The 24,506-nt window shown below is 33.1% G+C and overlaps 4 protein-coding genes across 13 annotated transcripts in view; 2 read left to right on the top strand and 2 right to left on the bottom strand.

The window, feature by feature from the left end:
- LOC149776532 (general transcription factor II-I repeat domain-containing protein 1-like) overlaps positions 1 to 24,506 on the bottom strand; it is a 49,367-nt gene that overhangs the window by 7,120 nt on the left and 17,741 nt on the right. For all 6 annotated transcript variants that reach the window (XR_016416056.1, XR_016416057.1, XM_089940981.1 and 3 more), the window contains exons 9-12: positions 3,471 to 3,643; positions 2,148 to 2,292; positions 1,410 to 1,496; positions 784 to 880 (exon numbers count right to left, since the gene is read on the bottom strand). Coding sequence is in view for 4 of the 6 variants with exons in the window: in XM_089940981.1 (XP_089797107.1) it covers positions 784 to 880; positions 1,410 to 1,496; positions 2,148 to 2,292; positions 3,471 to 3,643 (502 nt within the window). In the remaining 2 variants the exon portion in view is untranslated. The remainder of the gene's footprint in view (positions 1 to 783; positions 881 to 1,409; positions 1,497 to 2,147; positions 2,293 to 3,470; positions 3,644 to 24,506) is intronic.
- On the bottom strand, positions 3,641 to 7,549 carry LOC149776536 (uncharacterized). Of its 2 annotated transcripts, XM_089940988.1 has the most exons (4): positions 7,394 to 7,548; positions 6,140 to 6,289; positions 5,087 to 5,225; positions 3,641 to 4,204 (listed from the first exon to the last, which is right to left on the bottom strand). In XM_089940988.1, exons 1-4 carry the CDS (start codon positions 7,439 to 7,441, stop codon positions 4,176 to 4,178), a joined length of 366 nt encoding a protein of 121 aa, XP_089797114.1. In that variant the 5' UTR covers positions 7,442 to 7,548; the 3' UTR covers positions 3,641 to 4,175. The 2 variants fall into 2 exon arrangements, with proteins under 2 accessions (XP_089797114.1, XP_089797113.1); XM_089940987.1 differs by having other exon boundaries at positions 3,641 to 5,225; positions 7,394 to 7,549.
- On the top strand, positions 8,683 to 16,415 carry LOC149776535 (uncharacterized). 3 transcript variants are annotated; one of them, XM_089940976.1, is made up of 12 exons: positions 8,683 to 8,888; positions 9,464 to 9,699; positions 10,147 to 10,406; positions 10,802 to 10,910; positions 11,583 to 11,815; positions 12,425 to 12,516; positions 13,412 to 13,484; positions 13,954 to 14,121; positions 14,653 to 14,789; positions 15,193 to 15,298; positions 15,756 to 15,839; positions 16,278 to 16,415. In XM_089940976.1, exons 1-12 carry the CDS (start codon positions 8,752 to 8,754, stop codon positions 16,296 to 16,298), a joined length of 1,656 nt encoding a protein of 551 aa, XP_089797102.1. In that variant the 5' UTR covers positions 8,683 to 8,751; the 3' UTR covers positions 16,299 to 16,415. The 3 variants fall into 3 exon arrangements, with proteins under 3 accessions (XP_089797102.1, XP_089797103.1, XP_089797104.1); XM_089940978.1 differs by having other exon boundaries at positions 8,888 to 8,970; XM_089940977.1 differs by lacking the exon at positions 12,425 to 12,516 and having other exon boundaries at positions 8,685 to 8,888; positions 13,353 to 13,484.
- On the top strand, positions 16,308 to 23,601 carry LOC149776534 (uncharacterized). 2 transcript variants are annotated; one of them, XM_089940979.1, is made up of 7 exons: positions 16,308 to 16,445; positions 16,753 to 16,842; positions 18,547 to 18,635; positions 19,076 to 19,134; positions 19,371 to 19,433; positions 21,162 to 21,421; positions 21,679 to 23,601. In XM_089940979.1, the coding sequence occupies exons 1-6, from the start codon at positions 16,412 to 16,414 to the stop codon at positions 21,355 to 21,357; spliced, it is 531 nt and encodes a 176-aa protein (XP_089797105.1). In that variant the 5' UTR covers positions 16,308 to 16,411; the 3' UTR covers positions 21,358 to 21,421; positions 21,679 to 23,601. The 2 variants fall into 2 exon arrangements, with proteins under 2 accessions (XP_089797105.1, XP_089797106.1); XM_089940980.1 differs by lacking the exon at positions 21,162 to 21,421.

Raw genomic sequence — 24,506 nt, 5'->3', positions numbered from 1 at the left:
ATGTACAATACTTAATCAAAAGCTGAGTGGATCTCTTCTGATTTTCCGATTCTGTAATATGAAGGGTTTACTAGTCATTCATACAATAAAATAATATTTTTACAAAGATTTTATATTTCTTAAGGTACCATAGTTCTTTTGAAGGATTATGTGTTTATTCTTGCTTTTTCCCTTCCCAAATGATTTTGCAATTTTTTAACAAATAATCTTTATTCTGTAACTTTTTATCCTAAAATAAAGAATGGATTGTGATGCCATGTTCTTTTATCCCATTACATACATGAAAAAATCAAACTAATAAGAAATTCAAAGGAATTATATCATTGATATCCACCTTGATACAGAGATGACCTCTCTGCTTGAGGGTCACTGTAAGAGTGCAGGTAAGGGTGCATACATTATGAAATGAACTCCTTCTTTATACTACATTACAAGTATAACACAGCCAGCCATCCCTGGATCTGGGACTTTTACCATATGCATAAACCTGAATGAAACCATTAACCAATGTTGCTGTTATACACATTGGTGGAATTAGTGTATTCTGTGCTTTTTCTATGTGCATTTGTTTTATCCAATGTTGCATTAGTTTTTTACAAAACTCAAAAGATGGCAAAAACTTGATACATAGTATCAGCATCATAAAGTACCTAATATAACTTGATACATCACATCAGCATCTGAACCTAATGCAGCACCTAATTTGATACATGATATCAGCAAGGTAATATATTACTCATAATGAGTATAAAGTCTACAGAGAAAAGAAGAAGGAGCACTTACCTAAATTTAACACCATTAGGCAAGTTCTTAATCTCTACCTGATACAAGTTATCTTTTATTGTCTTGTATGGCACTTTATTCTTTCCTGTTGTCTTGGCTGAAAAAGATATTGTCACTTAATGACAGACATTTGTTCATAGTAATTGTAAGTAAAGCATTAAGTTGCACAATGAAATTTCAGATGTTGAAACTTATAATTACATTTAATAAATATTTATTACCTATAATAAAAGGTTTTTTTACTTGAAGACTTCTTCTTAATGTGGGTAATGGATTTAACATTCATCAGTCATACCTTGATAACACACATTTTGTGAATGTAAGATAAACATTCATTTACCATGCATCAAACATATTAGAAAATTGAAACATGACATGACATTTGGCAGTTGAACAATTCATGAAGATAAACTGAATGGGTTTTTCAATTGCAAACATGGAGGATACAAGGATACATATTACTGAAGATGGAGAAAATGCTATCATGGTTAACTGACAGTTCAGTAAACATAAATTTTCCCTGCCATACAAATGATGACCATTACTATAGAAGACATTCATATTTCTTTCTCTTTATCTAAATAAATGTAAGTGATGACAAAAATGAAATTTGTAACAAATATTACCCCAGCAGTCATTAAAGATCTGTCGCACTTGTGACACATATTTTTTCTTGATTTCATCAACCGCTGGTGATAAACTTGTCTGTGAATCTAAAAAATTAAACTGAAGCCTAAATTGCATATTCAAACAATAAATATTCATGTCATTCAAGATTTTAAAAGCCTTCATATGATTTGGCAAACAAAATGCCATAAAAAATGAATGGACATGGATCTTAAATCCAATGTATAAAATAATTTTGTACAATACTGTAATTGGCAGAAAAACTCAGTTACATATAAATACAAAATATGCTAGCCAAATTCCTGTTGTATATGTTGATTTGTTTCTTTACCATTCTTAATTAATTTTGTTCACATGTGAATGTATAACCCAGTGTAATCTATGTTTATTTTCTGGCAATTACATGTATAAAAAAAGCTTTCAAAAAAAGAGTGTCACTTTCCCTTTTGAACGTAGTAGCATTTCAAACAATATCTGGACCTAGTCTAAAAGTAGTGGACACCATCTTGAACATAACAAATTCAAATATACAAGCCAGTAAATAAAGCAGCTATGTATTAATATATTTAAACTAATTGACAAATTTATTACATATAATGCAATTTTGGCCAAATGATCATGACACTATTAATCTGCCTAAAAGCTAACAATGTAATGTAATACTTGCCTAGAAACAAATATTTTCTGCCACTGAAAAATTGTCATAAAATGATATAAAACTGATTAGTTATACAAACCCATCATGCTGGTTACGAACTGATCTTTCCATTCAACAGTCTGAAAAAACTGGTAGGCCCTTGTGTTACCGAATACACCAACACATCTAGTACTGTCAGTAAACAGACCACCAATATTTACACCCATGTCATTAAGAGCTTCACACTGAAAATACATGATAACAAAGTCCCTCAAAAAAAATGATGCTTTACTGGGCAAATAGAATTTTCAGGAATTCATGATAAAACCATTTCTTTCTATTAACTGTGAAGTCTTGAAACTATCTCTGGTGTTACTGTTATTAAGTGCTAAGAAGATTATCAAATTAGCTGCTGTGAACACTTTGGATTTCAGATTGACATCATTTCCATTTAGGCCAAGCAGACATTAAAAGTCTTCTGGCGAAAAGCCCACATTTCAATATTACCAGTCATTAAAGGGGAATGAGGACAACAAGATTTCAAGACAGCCATCAAGCCAGCCATATATGATGTACCACTGGCAAGATCTGCATTTTCAGGATTATGTAGTTAGCAAAAGAGGTCTTTTGGTGAAATCCCCATATTGATATAGCCATCCATATGGCCTCCACTGTGGACAGATTGAGAACTAGTTTGCATCATTATCATTAGTACCAACCTGACACATTACCAACCATTAATATGAAACCCTCCATGTTCAAATTACTTTCTATTTAAAAGTAGGAATGACAAGATATCATTGTAGAAATATTGGACTCAATAACAGCACCATTTTAATTTTGGACCAATAAGACAGTATACGAAGTCTTTTGGTGAAAGCACAATGTTGATATGACCAGCCATCTAAGCTCTTTTCCTTTCTGATATGACCAGTAGTGCTAAAAACCAAAGTAAAAGCACAGACAAGTAAAAGAAAGAAAGAAATCACAGACAAGTAAAAGAAAGAAAGAAATGGAGAGGCCGAAAAAATGGGAGAAAATGTATTAGCAAGCAAACTCTGCCAACTAAATGGCAAACAAAGATTTACAAAATAATGACAACCTCAGCATCAAAATAAAAATGAAAACTAATGAGTAAAAAGTATTTAAACAAATCAGTTCTAAATGAACCTCAAGTCTAATCATCAGTGAAATTAGCTTGTTTAAAACTGCATTTTATTAAAAATAGAAATGAAGGAATCTATAATATTTACATTGTTACCTGAAACACTACAGTAGTACATTTTATAAATCAATGTTTGTTAGATGCAGGTTCTCTTCCTCCAGGTTGAAGTATTCATAGGATCTGAAAGATGACCTCATACATGATTTCATGTTAACTGAACAGACATAACTTCATACTGAATCAAGAAACATGACTTACCAACTGACTGATCAGTTTTAGGTGGTGCCTTATGAATTTTGGGGTGCCCACAGATGTTGACAAATTTTGCCTCTGTTCCTCAGCAGTTTGCTGATATTGGACCTTTTCTGAAGCAGGCAGATGCTTCCATTCATTTGCCCACTGAACAAAAGTAGTTCCTGAGGATGATGGCTCTTTAAGCAAATATAGATAATAATATAAAATAATTCCGATACTTTCATAAACAAAACTAACCACAAAAAATAATTCGAAAGTGATATAGGCATATAAATTGAAGTTTACAATAATGATAAACAAAATTCACTTTACCATCTAGATATTAATATGTATTAAGAATAACAGTGTCATTATTTTTCAAACACCATTAGCATACAGTTACACATATATGTGAATATAATTTAAAGGTGCATTTTATAAAAAAATTGCTCAGAGTATACTGCAAAGAGATTAATGAGTCTGGTTATACATGTGCATACACAAGGCTAGAGAAAATGTAAGCAATAATACCTGAATAGTAAATTAATAACAGAACATGCCAGAAGAAACAGGTAAAGCAGTACTTTCCACACACTCACTATGTTGCAGCATCAAAAACAAGACAAAAAGCAAAGTGATCAGAAAATAGAGTTTTAAATTACATTCATACAAAACAAACAGCCATTAACACCATTACCAGAGTGTATATATCACTAAATCAAAGTTATTTTACCTCTCTGACATCTTAAAAGTACAGACTGAAAATAAATAAAAATTAGTAACATAACAAGAGCAATAGATTTATGAGACTCCTTCATTATATAATATTTGCAAAATGATGCCATTCAACACAGATGCATTTGTAGTAATTTCTGTACAATACAATTCATTTGCTTTGTAAATTTGTCAATAACCCAATAAGAGTGTTCTCAACACACAACTAATGACCTTTATTTTTTATTTCATATACATTTGACAGAATTTAACATCTTTACGATTTATATTTTATATTGTTGATAATAATGTTCATATTTTGAATGGTTTGTCTTCCTAAACTTATGTGCAAATTCACTGTTAGATCATGTTAAATGTACCTTTAGTTGCCACTGCATAGCCACTATTGTGCTGAGGTGTCATAAGATGTAACACACACACACACACACACACACACACATCTTAATGAAACATCACCTAAAGATGATCACTATCTCACTACCAGTGTACTAATAAGTTTACAAGAAGTAAATAAATGATCTGCATATGGGCAAACTGACGGACAGACAGGATTATTCAATGTAACATTACCAAGTGGGCACATGGTAAGATATCAGAGAAAATCTAAGTTTATGCAGAATAATTAAGCAAATGATGTCAGCATAAGTCAATATATACAGTTTTACCCCGCTATAGCACATCCGCTATTATATGAATTCCGATATAACATGGTCTTATACAGAGTAGGACAAAGACCTAAACATTCTTTTGTTAGAATCTGTTAAAAACAAAGCAACACTTTCAAAGGGAATGAAAATAAATTTCCTTTTTCTTCCATTTTTGGAAATAGTGTGGTACAGGACTGGCTTTATCAAAACTGCACAGAGCAATAAAAAAGTTTGTGACCAATAACATATTTAGCCTACCAAGTGATTTTCCCTTACAAAATATATTGTATGCACTAGGCCCTTTCAACTGTATTGGTTCTGGCTTGGAAGCAGAGCTTGAGACAGCAGGCTGCTGAATGCTGTGTTTCTGTTTTTGCCGCTTATTTCCAATCCAGTCCTGAAAATAATAAATAACCAGACTGTATGCTATTCATTGTGTCATCAACATTATTAAATTCATCCTAGATAATGCGAGCTTCCACTGACCTGCTGCACTCTATTTCATCATGTTTGTTTCCTGTATAATCTGTCCTTGAGAATAATGATCCTTGATTTTTTTGTTGTTGCTGTTGTTGTGGGGTTTAATGCCATTTTTCAACACATGATAGGCTATACATGGCGTCAAGTATTAATGGTGGAGGAAGAACCTTGGAAAACCCCAGAAACAACCACTGACCCACGAGAAGCTACTGGCAAGCTTCTCACATACCCACATTTGTTGAATCCGAGACTCGAACCCACGCAAACTGAGGTGAGATGGCAGTGATTCGTAATGAAAGCGCTTTAGACCACTCAGCCATTCGGGGCCCCCTACGATCCTTGACAATGGGCAATCCATTTTGTACCAACCTCCAAAAACCAAATTGCAAAGCATGTCGCTAGCATATGGTTTTTAGGCAGACTAAAATATATTCAAAGATGCAATAAAATCATAATTTCAAAGAACGGATGTATTTAAATGATTTACAAACTATTGAATACATTTACTTCTGCAGCCCCCCCCCCAAAAAAAACTGAATATGAAAACAACTGAGAACATTCATTTCTAAGGTGAAATAGAGATCAAGAAACCTAAAGAAATGTTAAAGCCAAAGATTTTAATTAATTGAAAAGAAATGTACTTTTGAGAAGTTTTACTTTCATTTGAAAATTGAGAAGCAAACACTGGAAATATCCTGCAACTCTGACTTACGACAGTAATTGATTAATATAACCAACTGTATTGCTTTTAAATTATTAAGAAATGCAATTCATTAAGCTGCTGGATATCAAAACTTTGCAAGAAAGAGGAAATTCTTTAAAACAACTAACCCTGACTTGTTGCATTGTAAGGTTCAGAGAGTTGGCCAGGTTCTCGATTCTTCTGCCATCCTTTACACTCGTCAATCCTGCATTCCATTCTGTTTCCAATGCATGCAGTTGTTCATCTGTAAAGATGTGGCGCAGCTTTTTGGATGCTGACTGCAGCAGATGATAACAAATTATGAGTTATTACATTGTTTTGATACCATATAAATAGGACAACCAATTCAGGTGAAGTAGCTAAATGATTCTGAAGATGACTGTCCTAGCAGATGTCTAATGTCTGAGAGGTATATTTCATTCCGAATCAACAGGACATGATAAGAAGTCTTTCAGTGAAAATCACATATCAACTAATTTGACAAAACAGCTGCAATTGTAGCAATATTGGATACTATATTGGTACCATTTTCATTTAGGAAAAACCAAGCATAATAAAAAGTCTTGAGGGGAAACACGATGTAGATAGTACTGTCAACTGAAAATACAGGACCAGTGGTGATCAGATTTTCATCAAATCAGCACCATTTTAATTTTGGGTCATCTTTGGTTAAAACACCATATCTACATATACATCCATTGTAATAGAACGATTTTCAAAATGAATAACGTGTAATTATTAGATGTAAAAGTTCTAAGGACCAACTAAACAGAAAATTATAAATCTTTTAGTAAATGACATGTGACCTATTACCTAGTCCTACCTGTAATACCTGATAATTATGTTTTAACTAACGCGCTGTGTAGTGTGTTTTGATGTCGACTAACATCGTTATGAAAGTAAAATTTTCAGGAATATTCCACACAACTGACAACTAAAATAACGACCCTTTTCTACAAAGTTATAATGTTTTAGTCGTACTTTACTTACTATGATGCCCTTTCTCTAATAAATTCAAATTCTCACAAAAGAAACGGACCCGTTTTCAAGTGTCTAGCACCTAAACAAAATCAAAGTGTGCTATGTCTTACATGTAGGACTGACCTATTACCATGCACCCACTAAGAGTACCTGTACAATTTTCAAGATGACCACCATGGTAGATGTATTTCATATCAGAGGGGTTTTATTTTAATTTAGGACCAAGCAGTATGTATTGGTTTGATTGGCATTTTTAACGTTGCTTTAACAATTTGAGTCATATCGCTATGATGTTTGCCGTGTGAGATAGTGGTGAATTATTCAAGGTTTAAACATGTGAGCGAAAAATCAATTTCATATATTGTAACAAGTGTGTTAAGGAAATATTAGGATAAATATACCAGCATAGTATGAGCTGTCATATGGGTCTCAGTCGACATATTTTCCATTTCAAATTCTCAACGTTCTGCTTTCAACTACTTAATTACGCACAGCTTCCGCAACCGGATGTTTTAGTTTTAGAAATTGTGCACATGCGCAACAGAGAAAATATTCCAACAACATTGTTAAGGCTTGGTAGCTACATAACGTATACTGCATCGTACGAACATATACGTTGTTGCGGTTTGAAGGCCTTAACAATATCAACAATTCCAGGCTTGTAGGCTGTAACAATGGACGTATCGGGTGCAAACACATGAAAACCTCCAAGACGATACCAAGTGTTCAAATAAGCATGAGCAAAAATACATTTCCAAATTAGGAGATACATTTCTCATTTACCAGGAAAACAACGATTAATTTGGATATTGTTTTAATCAGAATGAAAATAAAAGAAAGCTATAAAACTTAAAGCCTTTTACATTGGCTACACTATGTTAGACGTATGAAAGTGGAGGCTGCTCAATGCATAACATCCGCTTAAAACGTATACATTTATGGGTTTCCAAACATGTAAGGATATATAGATAGCAACAGGCCACTGAGACATAGATGAATGATTTGTGGCTCTTTACAATTTTGTCTTTCCCTCTACAGTTTGTATTGATTCAGGTGTGTAATGATCATTTAATTCAAGATTGCTTATCAAAATGAAGTGATGCAAGTGATAATTTCTGGCTCACTGGAGTTCTAGCTTGAAAATCTATTTGCAGATGTGTGTACCTTTTAAGCATGTGAAAAAGATTTCTATGTTCACCTGTGTGGGAGGGCTAATTCTAATATGTAAAAACTGCACAAATCAACTGAACTATTTGAGAATACATTTTTCGAGGACTGAATTAGTTTAAAGCAGATAAAAACAATGTTATCTATTACGTATTGATATAATACACATTGATGTCTTAAGGAGCGAAAGCAAGTAAACTGTGTATAACATTTTCTATCTTACCTATATTCGGTGACATTTTCCGATTCAATTTCTATATCCAAAATCTGAGCTACCGACATATTGAATACTGTGCGGCACTATGTCAGTTGTCATTAAATTCTTTCTCTTTTCTGTACAAAGGACATTAACGAATACGTACACGTTTAGTCTGGTTCACTGCTTCGTATGTTCCCTGCGTTGCACTCCGCTATACCAATAGCGGAGTGTAAAGCAGGGGGTATACGATACAGGGAACCAGGCTAGGACACTAACTGGATCTCACAAGCTATGGTCTATTTTCACCCGATACGTCCATTGTTACAGCCTACAAGCCTGGAATTGTTGATATTGTTAAGGCCTTCAAACCGCAACAACGTATATGTTCGTACGATGCAGTATACGTTATGTAGCTACCAAGCCTTAACAATGTTGTTGGAATATTTTCTCTGTTGCGCATGTGCACAATTTCTAAAACTAAAACATCCGGTTGCAGAAGCTGTGGGCCATTCAATTTCCCTTTGTTCCTGGTATGTAGATCTTGAGTATGGCTTCATTCCCAAACTTATGATAGATTTTGATCTTGGATTTATTGTGTTGTCTGTTACTGAAGTAATTATAACAATACTAATTTGTATCAAATGGAAGAAGTAATTATCTTTGATAGAGATTGCCTGATAATTCATTTTCCGTGATGTTGATTTGTACAGTTAAAAATAAATGCTTTGACAAATTACCCTGGAGATGTATCTGGAGAATTGTAAATGTGCAAAGCCTTATTTATAGGAACAGTTTAGCAAGGCTGAACTTTGTTGTAGCAGGTTGCTCAATATTGGTTTAGACAAGATGCAATAGCGAGAGCGTTGTGTTTAAGTCAGTTGAGAGCAAGTGTGAATAAAACTCCTGAAAAAGCACTGGTTTTTTTGACGTAATTATTCTTCGTTTTTATCACTTTAATAATTCCATTTTATTTGTTAGTGCCACAATTTTGGAATGGTTTGTGCTTTTTTATAGTATTATTTCATGGCGTTGCATTAAATGCAAATATTTGTCGTTGAATCCATTTAACAGTAGATAAAAATGTTTGTGTCTGTTTTTTATTAAGGAAAATGGTGTTCTCATGGGATCGAAAGCCAGCCAAGAGAAAATATATATCTGTTCAAAACAAGTCAATTAGGGTAAAGTATGAGAGAATTTTACCAACTTCTAGTAGAGAACAAGACCCAGTGGCCATAGATGAAACAAGTGGATCTCTTCCAAAGGCAATATCTGCATCTGGGTCCATATCCTTAAACTCAGAACTTGTAGATAAACAATCAGAAGAGGCAGTTTTTCTCTCAGGTAAAATACAGTCTGTCCCTAGTTTAAGATCCTAATGCAGAGTCCTTGCAAAAAGAACATGTTCTTATTTACAAAAATACCTTCCTATAAGATTTGATAGAATGTTTCCTGATATTTACCGTGTCTTTCTTTAATTGACATCCCAATCATTCAGTACATAATAAATGCTTACCTAACAGATGTCTTTAATTGGCAAATACTTGCAGAAAAGCAATAAAATTAGAACAGCCAAAAGAGGCATAATTACAGAAGAATAAAATTACAGTGGTTACAGCCTGAATATACTACAAAAGCAAATTTATTTCTAGCATTTTTTCTGTCTCATACATGTATTTGCTTATTTACATTGATTTTACATGTCACTGCAATATATGTATCATATGATGTATAATCTGTTATTTTTCTCTTATTAATCAACAACAAATAAAGTGCTTACAAATCTTGCAGATGCCTTAGATGAAACAAAAGTCTCCTACCGAGAGAAGAAGAGAAAAAGACTAGAAAATTGGGCAGCTCTTGCTGATGAATTGGTTGAAGTTGGCACAGCCGTGTTGTTTACACCACCTCACAGTCAGTGCATTTGTTGTACACAAAGTCCCGATCAGATTTTTCGCTGCATGGACTGTGGCACATCAGCCGTGTACTGCAGAGAATGCCTTGACATTTGTCACAGTCTGCCACATCTACACATGTTTGAAGTGTTTAAAGTAAGCTGTTATTAATTTTTAATGTGTAAGTTTTGTTAGCATCAATTTATATTGTTTTGTATGAATTGAAATTGTTGTCTGTATATTTTACATCTTCAAGATATTGATATACAGTCCAGGTTATCTTTTTATTAATTACCTTGTTAATCCTCAGATGATCTAGTCAGTTTATGAAAACAGATTTTCACCCAGGGAGTATAACATTTTGCAACATTTGTATATTAATGTGATTTTTTCATTCTTTTTATTTTCTTTCACATTATTTTTCTTCACTAGTTATATTAATAGTATTAATTTTATTTACAAAAGATTTTTTTTATTGTATAGAGATTATGCCACAGGAGGGAATATATATTTTTCAAATGAGAAGTAACCAGCATTTTCTTGTTTTTCAGAATGGTACATTTGTTTGTGTGGACACAGATACACCAGTGTGGAGAAGGCCAGATAACCATGAATGTCAAACCATCTATTGTCAGCAGATTGTAGTAATGGATGAACATGGTTGGTATACATTTATCCTCTTTAATATATACAAATTAAAAATGGTCCATTATCATTTCTAAACAGAAATTTACAAACTGCTTCTGGGGGCCCCGAGTGGCCGAGTGGTATAAAGCGCTCTCCGTTATGGATCACTGCCATCTCACCTCTGCCTGCGTGTGTTTGAGTCTCGGATACAGCCAATGTCGGTATGTGAGAAAGCTTGCCAGTAGCTTCTCGTGGGTCGGTATTTCTTTCCAGGTTTTCCTGGGTTCTTCCTCCGCCATTAATACTGGCCGCCATGTATATCCTATCGTGTGCTGAAAAATGGCATTAAACACTACAAGAACAACAACAACAACAAACTGCCTCTGATAAATCACCTAACCTGTTTGACAAAATTTGAGGGAGCAAAAAAACTTCCTGGAATGGCTACATTTCAGACTGGTACTTATGACAAGACATTGCAATCTGATTTTTTACATCACTACTACATGTGGAAACAAAATTCATTTCTTCCTGCAAACTGGTCAGCCAAGTTTAAAATTTTTTAAGAGGAAACCTTTCTTATTATTAGGCTTCTTAAGTTTGCACTAATGATACTAATCAGCCACTGATAATGACTTTGCTGCTTTCAGGTAATGTTCATTTTTTACACCTTCATTTTTCCAATAAGCATTTTTCTTTTAACAGGCAGACAGCACAAGCGTATCATTGAATTATGTGGGTGCGAGTCTGCGGCAGTTACAATGATCCGTAGTTATCTCTGGCCTTCCTCACCTAAGAATCCCATTTTAGGTTTCCACATAGGACTTCTTGAGTGGATGACAGCACTGTTGCTGGAGTGTCATGTGTCTACCAAAGGTTTCTGTGAAGCTTTAAAGGACAAGTTGTCCAAGCATCACAAAGGATTGTTTGATTCAGAAGTAATGCATTCAGTTCTTGTCTTTTTCATAATTATTCCATTTTTGTGTTTATATTCTTTCTTGAAAACAGTTGTTAAATATGTATATATGTAATGAAAGATTATTATTTTAGTGGTTTGTAAATTGATGTTTTTGTAATGAGTTATGTTGTTTCCAGCAAAAATTAGGTTTTTTTTTTTGGTTTTCAATTTGTGGCATGTAGCAACTGTATATCAACACAAAATTTAGATTTTACAGAATATTCTTACAAGTATCCAGTTCACCCAGATTTTATAACCTATGCTTTTTGCCATAATTAGCACACTGGGTTTGTTGAATATTTGACAGACTTGGTCACATTATCCTGTGAAATCATTTACACATCATGTATTGATATATAATTTGGTGTTATACATTTCCGAAGTTGTTGTATTCTGCTCATTGGTTCAGTTTCACATAATGTGATTTGAGTCTGTTTAAAATAGAAATAACTGAAGACCTGCATCCTGTTTCTAAAATAAATATTTCTGATAATTTTGATTTTGTTGCATCTTTGTAAATGTTGTTTTGTAATCCACATGCTTTACAATGATACTAATACCCTTTGCCTGTCCGTTTTGGGGTCTCCAGGTGGCCAAATGGTCTAAATCACTCTCCATTACAGATCACTGCAATCTCACCCCTGTCTGCGTGGGTTTGAGTCACTGGCTCAGCAAATGTAGGTATGTGAGAAAGCTTCCCATCGGTTGATGGCTCTTTGGGGTTTTCCCGTTTCTTCCTCCACCAGTTATACTGGCTGCCATGTATAGCCTATCTGGTGCTGAGAAATGGTGTTAAACCCCACAACAACAATAACAACTGTCTGTTTTGTTGATCTACCTATCAACAGATCTTTTTTTTTCAAAACTGCTAGGTGACATTTCACAAAACTTAGTATGTTTTATGATCTTTCCCACAAAGTAAATATCATTTCAAAGAGGGTTCGAGTTTTGCAATCACCCGGTGGGAGAGAAAAAAATGTTCTGTCACATAATATTTAGGTATATATTATGTTATAGCAGGAAGATGCACCATCTGTGTGACACATATTCCATTCCATTTTTTGGGGTAATCACAATATCTTGTTTTACAATGGACAAAGAAGAAATAAACTGTATCCATGATAAACAAAATTCTGAAAGTTAGTAGCTATTTGGCAAAGTATCCAGTATGCATATTTTAACTATCTCAGTTGGTCACATCGCCTTTTCTTTTATCAAACAGCTTTTATATGAAGTTTTGTGTTTACAAGATTCCATTTCATGTGAAGTTGACACATTCAAACAAGAAATATATTTAGATGCTTTCATTTATTAAATCCTGTTGAAATTTTGGGAGGGAAACGTTAGGACCAAAAAATTCCATCTCTACAGCAGATGTCAGTTTACTTATGTGCTATGAGTTATCAGTAATATTTATTATATCAAAATTGTATGCCGTTCTGTTAGATACAGTATAAAGTTTAAAATGAATCAAACTTGTTATTTATATTCTTGTTTTTTTGTTGTTTATTTTCCAGTTTAAAGATGTTTATAAAATTTTAATGAATGAATGCCTGGTGCAGTATCGAAATTTTAGGTACAGGATCAGTCACCCGATACATCTTTGTGAAGAAATTGATTCTGGAACCCAGTGCCCAGCATGCTTTGAGGTAACAGCTGCTTTAAGAAGCCAATGTATGTATGTATGTATGTATGTATGTATGTGTGAATATATATATATATATATATATATATTACATTATTCCTAGTATTGTAGACTGCAGTTTCTCATTATGTTTGTATATATCATCTGACAGGTATATAAATTTCCTTTGGATACAGTAAGATATGCAAACAGCTCCTTTATGCATAAAAAGTACAGTTTCCTAGTTGATATATAAGTCTAAATTTATGCAAAATATTAAGCATGCACATTTCCATCTGGCACTTGTTATTTGATGTTGTTCATTGTACAGTCTGATAGAAGTCTTCATTGCATGTCAGCTCTGACATTGAAAGTTGATGGGTATAAGGAATTCGATTTAAATAAGTCAATAATGAGAGGCTTTTTTAACATAATTTTGACCAGACAGATGTACCACAACATTTCTTATAACTCATTTTCAATTTCATTTTCAGAATCCACAAAAGATTATTTCTTTTGATGCAGATTTCCAGTTGGTCAGAAAGGTTTCATCGGGAGCTGAGGCAGGAAAGCCTAAGCATGATGGTCATTTCTTTCTTGATCAGGATGAAGTTGATAAATTCATGGATGGCTACTCCACAGAAAAGACAAAGAATATGCAGGTAAAAGGCAGTTCACAATGTAAGAAGAGTTTTAACTACTTGATTCTATACTTTATATACTATTTTCCTCAAATAAAGACAGTTTCATTAATTTACTCATATTTTTGTGAAGCTATTATCTTTTTAGATGCTTTTTGTTTACCATTGCCTGCCCAGTGCCATCAGATGACAGATACATTAATTTATTACCACATCTCCATCCACTACAGATGGTTACCATAATAAGTACCATGTATGCTTAATTTCCACCAAATAGTTTAGAAGGTCATACATATACAGTTTTGGAGACAGAATGGTAGTTTACATACAGCTAATGCTTGAGTGAAAATCTTGTAGATCATGAGTCTTATAACAAGTTCTATTCTCGTGCCTTAGCGTTTAATAATTTATCATCTAGCTGCTTTGCATAAAGATGAAGGATTCTGACCTAAGTTTATTAAGTCACTTCATATTTACCATAAAATTTTGCCTCATCTTCTGGACTCTTGATGTAGTTATTTTATTTTGCAAGTTTCCGTTTGTTTATTTCAGGAATGTAGTGAGTTTCAAGCTGGCAGTGCCCTAAGATCCAAAGCAAAGAACAAGAAACTTGATGAAACTGCTCTGTTTGGTTCTGCCTGTCATCATGAATTCCCACACTATTTTTTCAACCTGAAACATGGTGAAAGGTATGCAATTGTTTTTTTTATCAAAAGTCTTAATAATTTAGTATCCACAATATCATTTGGGTAAATATTTGACATGCAGAGTTTTATTTTTCCATCTTTGAAAATTGGTTAATGACTTACCAAAGTTTCTCTCCTCAAGGAATGTAACTGCATTAAAGATTTTTTACATAGTTGAATGAAATATCTTTACGGCTCAGTTATTTCAATCAATTTTACATTTATTCGTAATTAGTCGATTACAATATTGTAATGATTATTTGTTTTGAACAGCATTGAGATTCATTAATACGGGTAGTAACTTATTGTTACTGGCAAAATTTTACAACTAAAGTTTGGTATACTTATACAATTGATTTTTTTTCTTAATATGATCTTGTATGTTTGAATTTCAATTTTATTACAGAATTGGTTATTCAGTGTACCTGCTTGAAAAATTAGTTGCAGAAAACAAGGACAGCCAAATGCACATATTGTATGATATAGCTTGTCTCCTGGAAACCCACCTGAAGGTACATGTCTGCCCTGGCTATTATGTGGGTGAATTTCTCCTGACTTAGTTGTGTTTGTGGCCATGTCATATTTCATGCAGTATTTCAGTAATTTTTCTGTTTTGATTCTCTCTCATTTCCTGATTGTTGTACAATACATATCTTGTTTTAATCATTTTAATGTATTAATTGAAAACACTTCTTGTTTATAATTAATTTTAGGTTCAGTATTTGATGTCAGATAATCTGTCAATAGATTGATTTGTGAAGCATAGCTGAAACCTCATTACCACTTTGTGAAAGTGTTGTCATTTTGTTTTTGGCGTCACTTTTATTTATGTGTTCAATAATTCCTATGATAGTGTTCTTTCTAATCATTTTCAGCTTGCAATTTTGTTCTTCATGTGCATTCTATTAGCATGGTATCATTGTGATATTGTAACATTTTTTGTAATTTAATTTCATTGTTTATTTTTAGAAAAAAGAACGTACTGATCTGTTGGATGCAGTGAAGCTAGTTATCCCAATATTTCATTGCTATGGACACAAAATGGCTTGCCAGGTTTGTTTTCCCTTTACCAGTAAAAACATAATGAAATATATCTTCATATACCTTTTGAAATGTTTTTAATTGTTGATTGTTCCAATATCAAATGCCTGTCTTTTTTAATGAAAATTTTATATGATGATGTAGACGCTCGGTGTATGCACCAAAGTTGTAATGACAAAGGAAATCTTCTTGCTACTGGCATTTGTAAAAATGTTGCAGTTTGTTTCAGATAACTGTATTTTTAAGATCACGAAAAACTTTATTTAAGATCAGTTTTAATTAAATGGCTTTTGTAATTACTGCAGTTCTCAAGAATTTACATTCACTTTATTAACAAATTTTTTTGAAAGAACATTACCATGTAAAGGGAATACAAAATCTTGTGTATTAATGTTTCAACTGTTTTTTTTTAATTCAGTTTTGTCATGTACATTTTTCCCATTTTTGTAGGTTTTGTACAACCCAAGGTGAACACCTGGGTTAGGACTGACTGATGGGGAGTGCTTGGAGCTCCTGTGGGCATACTTAGGGAAATTTAAAAGCATTTCCAAGAAAATCGTGTTGATCTGCATGTTGATGGCCTTATGCATTATGGAGATAAAATTAAAAGAAAACAAGGTACATGTAGTCTCTGCATATGCAGTTTTGCAAGTAAGAAAATATGTCATTACCATCTAATTGTGCCATTAACAGATTAGGTTTTATCAAACATAATATTAATTATATTTAAAATTCCTTGCCATCTTTTTGTTGTATTAATGTATACATACATTAAGACCTGTCCTAACATGCAAATCCTGGGGTGAATAGATTTGACCGGTTGAAAATTAATATAGTACATCTAGATGAAAACATGATTTTCACATTCATTACAGAAATTATATACACAAACACACACAGTAATTATCATCTTACTGATTTTCAGGCAAAACCTTTGCAGAAAGGTTGAAGAAAGCAGAAGCTCTGAAAGTCAACACCAACAGAATGCTTCAAGAAACTCTAGGAAATATTTCAGGTGTTTTAAATTATGCTTTTCTTTAATTCTTTCTTTATGTATATTTTGAACCATTAATCAATTTTTTTAATTAAGATTTTCAACTTATGCTTGTTTTTGTTTTTTGATATATTATTTTCAGTATAACATCCATGCATGTTAGCCTGTAAAAATTTTGCTGGTGTTCGTTAAAAGTGTGCCGACCTGATAAAATCATGAACTAACAAATGAATAACAGGTATTTTGAAGTGCTTTTCATGAAACGTGCAAGAACTCTAATGCTAAATCTTTAATAATTGATTAATTAAGCTGACACTATACATATTTTAGTCATCTCTGGTGGACACTGTATTTCTTGTTTGCCTTACTATTAAAAAAAATTGGAAATGTCTTTCAAAATTACAGCAAAATATCAAATCATTTTCAATTCAAACACAATTTCAGATCAAACCATTGACTTTGTATAAGCAGTGTTATTTAATTCTGAGCAATGGATATGATGCTTTCAGTTTATTTTTATTAGCAGTGTTGCTCATGGAGGTGCAGGGTATTACCAGTAGAGCAGTTTTCCTCATGATATTTTGTTCCAGCTGTACATACCACATTATGTTTCCACTAAATCATACATGCCAACCATTACACTTTTGGCATAATCATTATGCTTTTCTCACCAGATTACATTTTATGTTAGCCTGTATATGAATTGTGCTTTTTTGGCATACAAAAAAGAGCAATAATAAGTTCTTTTGTAATTTTTTTATTATCATTTCTTTGATTCCACTCATACACTGGAGATTATTCTTGAAAAGATGACTGCTGTGTAAGAATAGTGCAAGAGTAGTTTCCTTTTTCGCTATTTAGAGCAACTGTATATGACCCATTTCCAAGAAACAGACTGGTTTCTTCAAATATGAACATTGCATCACAGATTCATTAAATTGACAAGCTAGTTAGTTAGTGGACCTGTCTATACATTTAATGGTGCCATATGTTAAGCATTTATGGTGTGAGTTGTTATATGATAGAAAATATTAGAGCAGTTATCATCAAGAAGGAATGTACAGAAATTGCAAAGTAATCTTGTTATTGAAAGAAAGTAATGATATTTTTCACTTGTTATGTTAATTTGTTAAAAGTATGTGCATAATTCTAAGATTGGGGCATTGGTGTTGGCATCAGACTCCAGTTTCCCTGCCAACTGTATCATTATCATCACTTAGTGGAGTGTATGCTTCAGTGTCAGCACTTCCCATTTTTATGCACAAGCACTCAGTTGTTTTAACAGTATCATTTACAGTATCACAAGCACTCAGTTGTTATAACAGTATCATTTACAGGGTGTAGCTTATAGTGTAAGCAGACTCATTCATATGATAGACCGCCATTTGCTATTTTTTGGATGGTAAGCAGGGATTGTTCTGAAGAACATTCTGTGCCCCAAATAGCATTAAAAAATGTACTCTGATTTCTTGAGGTAAAAGAGAAAAAATCAAAGTTCGAAAGAAAATCCCAAGACCTACTTTCAAACAATTTAAATGGTCAATTGTGGTATACCACAGTACAGAGTTATGTGTAGTATCCATTGTAGCTTCATGTTAGTGTAATATAGAAATTTGCGTTACATGCATTACTTGACCGGTTTTTTGCTTATTGTGAATTTATTTTCATGTATATCACTTTTTCTGGCTTTGCAGAAATAATTTCATTGTCGCTGTCTTTTTAAAGGTGTGTCAACAGATGACATTAGAAGATGGTCAGTGGAGGATAAAAATCAATTTTCCACAGGCAACTCTCTTGCAAGAAGTGAAAGCAAGGTATAACAGCACATCATTCACTGAGTTTGGTTTAAGAGATGATAGCACCCCTATGTATAGGTCAGGTAGAATTTATATCTCTAAAATTTCATCTTTGCTCATTTTAATTTCTTTTTGCTTTGCTTCAGATCTGAATTTCAGTTTGGAGTGGAAAGAAATCATTGTTAATAAGAGTCGGTCATCATCCAGTATAGTGACTGTGCTAAAATATATTTGCATGGAGGTGTTTTTGCCTTGTTTCTAATGAAGTTCATCAATAAAATACCTTTAAACTACTCATTTTCAATTGCTCTGAATCAATTATGTTTTACTGTAACATCAGTAATGTATGTTATTAAATCTATGATTATTTCAACCTCCTATTATTATAGGTGACTTCACCATGTCAGCTGCAATTGCACAAGCAATATGTTTAATTTATGCTTTATAATAAATTTCAGGAACCGCTTACCCGATTAGAGACATATGCTATCAGTTTGAAGAAATACTACCATTTAAGGTAAGTTGTTCATCTCTTATAACTGATACCTTTTGTTAATTAGACATAGAAAACCTCATACAGTAGCTTATCCTTAAACCTGTAATGGTGATATGAATAATGTGCCAGTGTTGCCCTAAACAATAATATTTTCTTTAATAATTTTATAATTTCTTTGAAAGGAAAGACTGCACATAAATTTCAATTATATTTCAATATACATCAAGTCGGTATTATTTTTATATATACTCTTTCAGTCAGTCTTCACTGGGAGTTGTTGATCCACTAGTTAAAGAGAACATCAGGAAGAAAATGTCTGGGTAAATATGTTTCATTTTCATTATGTCTCAAGTCACACTCAACCATTTACTACTGTATGTATGGTTCAAGGCATTGTTGTACAGGCAGTGTCTTTTACTGCACAGGTGCATCTTGCCAGCATCATAGTTTGAGAATGTAGTATATGTCAAAATTAAAGCTGTAATTTTATGACTGAGGTCAAACCTGCCTGTTGTCACAAAACTACCAACAAATAAAAAAGATGCAGTGATCACATTGAATAATATATAATATGTTTTTGTTGATTGTTTCAAGTTAATAATTGCAGAGATGCATATTTACTTCAGCCTATTCATTTTGGCAGGATGCATAGAAATCGTCTGGATCAGCTACAATAGAACAACCTCATGCATAGTTTGCGAGGCAGTTTTGGATGGCTTAAATTGGTCGTTCTATAGTTTCTGTGCATCAGAGTAGTTTCAAAAACGTAGACTGAAATGGGTTTTTCAAAACAGTTTAATCAGTTGTCATATTTTTCTACACACAAATGCACACCCAACACTTTTTCAAGTTGATGGTTAGGTATGGTGGCAGTATTTCAGAAATGGTCTAAAAGTGGGGTTGTTCAGAAACTGGTTGCAAATGTTAATGCCTGTTTCATGTTTATTCAACAGATTCAGATACATAGCTTTATTACAGCATGTGATTCATGGATTTGTTCATTTGTGCATTTTAATTAACTTTCCATAGTTTCCTTATTAGCTACATTTAAAGTGTCCACACTTTTCATGATATAGTTACAACAAACTATGATATAATCAGACTCAAGTGACAAAGTATTTAATGCTGAAAAGAGTGAATATTTGTTGCAGAAATGAATAAATCCATGATTCTTGCACCTGTGGTCATTGTCAGACTCTCTCCCCCTCCCCCCAATTTTCATACTGTGATTTTTAATTCCTAACAATTGGGTTACCATTACTTGTTAAAATGTATTTTAGTTATTTGAGTCACTGATGTTTCTCCAGTCTGTATGCTACTTTAGAAATAAATGCAGCATTTTGACTATTTAATTTTCTATTTGTTTCATTTTCTTTCAGTGATCTTTGGCTCTTGATTGGTTTTCAAGCTAATCAAAATAAGTAAAAGATTTCTCTCAGCCAGTAAAGTTTAGTATGATTTGCTTCTTTTGCTGGGAGTGCAAACTATCAAGTAATCTTGGTATGCACTCCATTCAGTCAGACCGCTCTGGTGGCCTAGTGGTTAGACTGTCCGCCTCGGATGTGGGAGGTTGTGTGTTCAATCCTCGGCCAAGTTATACCAAAGACTTTTAAAAAATGGTACTAACAGTTACCTCGCTTGGTGCTCAGCATTAAGAGGTTAGTGTTAGGACTGGTCAGCCTGGTGTCAGGATAATGTGACTGGGTGGGACATGATGCAAAATGTCTGCGGCCTGATGTAAACTGTCACATTGCAGACATTGTAGCGATATGACTGAAACATTGTTAAAGCTATGTTAAAAATCCAAATCACATCACAACACATAACACAATCCAGTCAGTCTAAAAAATTCTTCTCTCTTTTTTTGTTGCCCTGTTTTACTTGTTATGGAGGAAAAAAAATTATGCAAAAGATGAAAACAATAGTGATGGCGCCTGAGCAGCCTAAAATGAACACTGGGGCAGTAACTTAATTAAATTAAAGGAAACAGATATAGTGATTATTACAATTTACTGGCAGTTCAGAGTATTCTGATTTATGTTTTTCAGTCTAGAACAGGTCTTGAGATCCCACGAAAGGTCCTTAAAGATCACCAGGTGGTCTTCGACATCAGACCAGTATAAAATGCACACTGAATCCAGTAATATAAAAACAATAACTGCCAAAGTCCAGGTGATGACAAGGCTGATGGCAGAGAGAACCTTCTTACTGCAGATGATGAAGAAATATGCGCATAAGTATTGACATAACAAGCCTTGATATCATGAGATAAAGGAGAATGTGAAAGAAGTGTTAATGGATATTTTGGGTAATTGAAACATGTGTTTTGAAATACAGTTGTCTTTGTTTAAGAAGACTTACAATATTCCAGGCAATCTTTACAAATTTATCATTTTAGAGGTAATCACAAGAAACAATAAAACAAAATGTGTAGGGAATTAATTTGGTGTATGTTTTTATGGTATGGAGCTTTGTTTCATTGTAATATATATTAAGTTGATCTGGCTTTATAAATATAACTGGCATAATAAAAGGTCATATTTCATGTTTTTCTGTCTATTCAAGGTGGACAAGCTGTTGCAGTAAGACTTGGGAGACAGCTAAAAAAAGTAAACACAGCTGTTCAACATCATCTTAAGGAGTACAATTTATTGGAAGGCAGCAAACTCCCGTATCCAGATAAACTGGACCTGGACAGCTTGAAATCTCTAGAGGTTCCAGCTGCAGTTCCAGAAGAACTTAAAAGGCTTCTAATTGATTTGTTTGAAACAATGGAGAGATGTGATGAAGAAATTGAACTAATTGCATGTGACATGAGGAGCACAAATTGTTTTTACATAAAACAACAGGGAGCAGTGCTAACTTCATTTGAGAGAGCAGAGAGTGATGTGCACAGGGCTGTCCTGCTCTTGGAGGGTTTACATATAGAGAGATGTATTCTTCATCTGAGAAACACGTTCTCTAATGTATGCATTGTTAATGAAGTTCCATTGCATTTCCACAAGATATTACAGTTTGACTTACCAAGTGTCGACCAAGAAATTCCCTCTATTCTTGGCAATCTTGTATCAGATGAATATCTGCTAGAACAGTTAGATGTTGAAGGGTATGAATCGATGGATTCAGACCCATCTTCAGACGAGGCTGATGACATTGAGATGCATATTTAAATTCCTTCTCCTATCAGATTTTTTAGTGGTGTCTGTTTCTTTTTTTTAAGAGAAAAAAATCATTGAATTCTTCAAACAGAACAAATAATCTTTAAAATATAACAAAATATAGTATTGTTTTAAATTATCAATCTGCAGAGTTATTCTGAACTTTTGCTTATTACATGTACCAGTTGTACATATTGCATTTAGAATAAAGATACATTAATTCTTACTTACTGATACATGTATAGTTAACTGTTTTCATGTCTCAAATACAAACAGTATTTCGCTTTTATCTCTTAAATCCATATGGTTACTCATTTAACTGAGAGTGATCAAAATTATGGCAAGAGATAAGATTTAATCACTACATTATGCATAATAAATTGTCAAAATATAGTAATGATTATTTATGATGATTCACAAGAGACTGATTTTTTCATAATGTTATAACTAAGCAATGCTACGTCCAAATTCATCGTTTATTTTTTATAATGATCATGTTCATATTCATGTTATTGGACTAAGCCGATAAATCAGGTATTGGGACTGATAACACCTATTCATTAAAAGTTGCAAATATTTGTAAACAGTTTCATCTGCACACATCAGTGTACATTTTATACACTTACTGGTATTTCTTGCAGCTGTTGAGCTATTGTCAACTTAAGGGTTCTTATGTATATAATATTTCTGGATCAAATCCTATGTTTGACAGATTATAACTCCATGTTTAATAGCACAACTCTTTCCAGTGACCATTTTTAATGTGGCACTAGATTTGGCTATTACCTAATGCCAGTGGTGATGTGAAATGAACAGGTGCATTAACTGTAATATTTTGTGGTTGGTTTGTTTTCAACATAACTTCTGCTTGTAGAGTCACATAAATTGTTGTCATATCCATTATTGAAAACTTAGTGACTTTGAACTGTATTTAATGGTTTGTAGTCAGACAGTATTGTTATATTTTTTGTTATTTTACCTCATGGCAAAGTGATGAATGTTATCATTATTAAGTTTGTTTTGAAAGCTGGCTATGTGCTGTAGATTTTATAGTAACTTGATTGACTATTTTGGGGGTATATGAATATAATAAATTCATGACAGTACAAAGTCATGCGTTCCTGAAGAAGTGATAGTCTGACAACAGCATTTTTATATGAAATATATCTTGGAAATTATCATTTACTGTAAAGTACGTAAAGTACACTATAGTAACTTAGTCATTTTGGTTTGTCATTTTGTATATTGTCATGCCTCAAAAACATAATATTGTGACCAAAATATATTTAATAATTATGTCTGACACAATAAACATGTTTTAATTGCATAATCTTTTATGTAATCCTTTCTTTATGGTTGTTCTCCATACCTGAACTTTCTGAAGTTGTTCTTTCATTTCTGTCTTTATTTCCTAGAATGTCTCTGAGTCACTTGTGCCTTCACTATGTATACATTTGTATATTTAAAATTTTTTAAACTTTCATATACTATTAAAAATATTCTCAGACATTTTCATTTAATTTACATACCTTTTTGGTGGAGTGCTATTGTAACGTTAAGTACATTTTTGCTAACCTTGCACTAATAAGTTTTATTAGCCCAGACATTCACTATGTCCAACATTGTGGCCATCTTGAAAATCTTATTATCAAATCTGCTATTGAATTGATGGTCATATTGACATGGGGATTTCACCTGAATATTTTACTCCATTTAGCTGGTCTTAAATATTGTGGCTGATTGTATATTCAATATGGTTGCTACCATGGCATCATGGAACATTTTAACACAGCTCCAGAACGGATGGTCATAGTGACATGGTTTTCAACAAATTGTATCTTGTATCATTCATTCCTGGAATTTCTTTTCAACCAGTAGAGTGCTAGCCCCTTCCAGGGATGCTTGTTTATGTAGCCAGAAACAAGAGTGCCAGAGAAAGTTGACTCAGGATGATTACTACCATGATCTCAACAGGTTTCCGTCTCATGACATAATTTTCACGCCTTGTTAGGAAAACTTTGTTTTTAACCATGACAATTTCCTACATAATTGAAAATAATTACAAATTATCTTTTATACACGTTCAGTATGGCCCACATGCATTTTCATTATAATTTATCAATTATTTAGGAATTTATACATTTTTAACATTAGCATTACTGGTCATAGATCAAAAGAGCGTGTGGGATGGCCGGTTGCCAGATCAGTTGTCAAACGTGGCCTCCTGATAGAAAA

This window comes from Sinohyriopsis cumingii, chromosome 18 (assembly GCF_028554795.1).
Source record: "Sinohyriopsis cumingii isolate HCF-2022 chromosome 18, ASM2855479v2, whole genome shotgun sequence".
Lineage (NCBI taxonomy): Eukaryota > Metazoa > Mollusca > Bivalvia > Unionida > Unionidae > Sinohyriopsis > Sinohyriopsis cumingii.
Note: the sequence above shows the minus strand (reverse complement) of the source record. Positions and strands in the feature narration are given on the sequence as shown.

Excerpts from the sequence above, each read along its gene's own strand:
- LOC149776535 (XM_089940976.1), top strand. The coding sequence starts at position 8,752 with ATGCAGTATACGTTATGTAGCTACCAAGCCTTAACAATGTTGTTGGAA. Across the intron at positions 11,816-12,424 it reads AAGGATTGTTTGATTCAGAA|GTGGCCAAATGGTCTAAATC; the intron begins GTAATGCATTCA and ends TGGGGTCTCCAG. Across the intron at positions 14,790-15,192 it reads AACCTGAAACATGGTGAAAG|AATTGGTTATTCAGTGTACC; the intron begins GTATGCAATTGT and ends ATTTTATTACAG.
- LOC149776534 (XM_089940979.1), top strand. The coding sequence starts at position 16,412 with ATGCATTATGGAGATAAAATTAAAAGAAAACAAG. Across the intron at positions 18,636-19,075 it reads TTGCAAGAAGTGAAAGCAAG|GAACCGCTTACCCGATTAGA; the intron begins GTATAACAGCAC and ends AATAAATTTCAG. Across the intron at positions 19,135-19,370 it reads AAGAAATACTACCATTTAAG|TCAGTCTTCACTGGGAGTTG; the intron begins GTAAGTTGTTCA and ends ATACTCTTTCAG.
- LOC149776536 (XM_089940987.1), bottom strand. The coding sequence starts at position 7,441 with ATGGAAAATATGTCGACTGAGACCCATATGACAGCTCATACTATGCTG. Across the intron at positions 6,290-7,393 it reads TGACAGCTCATACTATGCTG|TCAGCATCCAAAAAGCTGCG; the intron begins GTATATTTATCC and ends CATCTGCTGCAG. Across the intron at positions 5,226-6,139 it reads TTACAATGCAACAAGTCAGG|GACTGGATTGGAAATAAGCG; the intron begins GTTAGTTGTTTT and ends TATTATTTTCAG.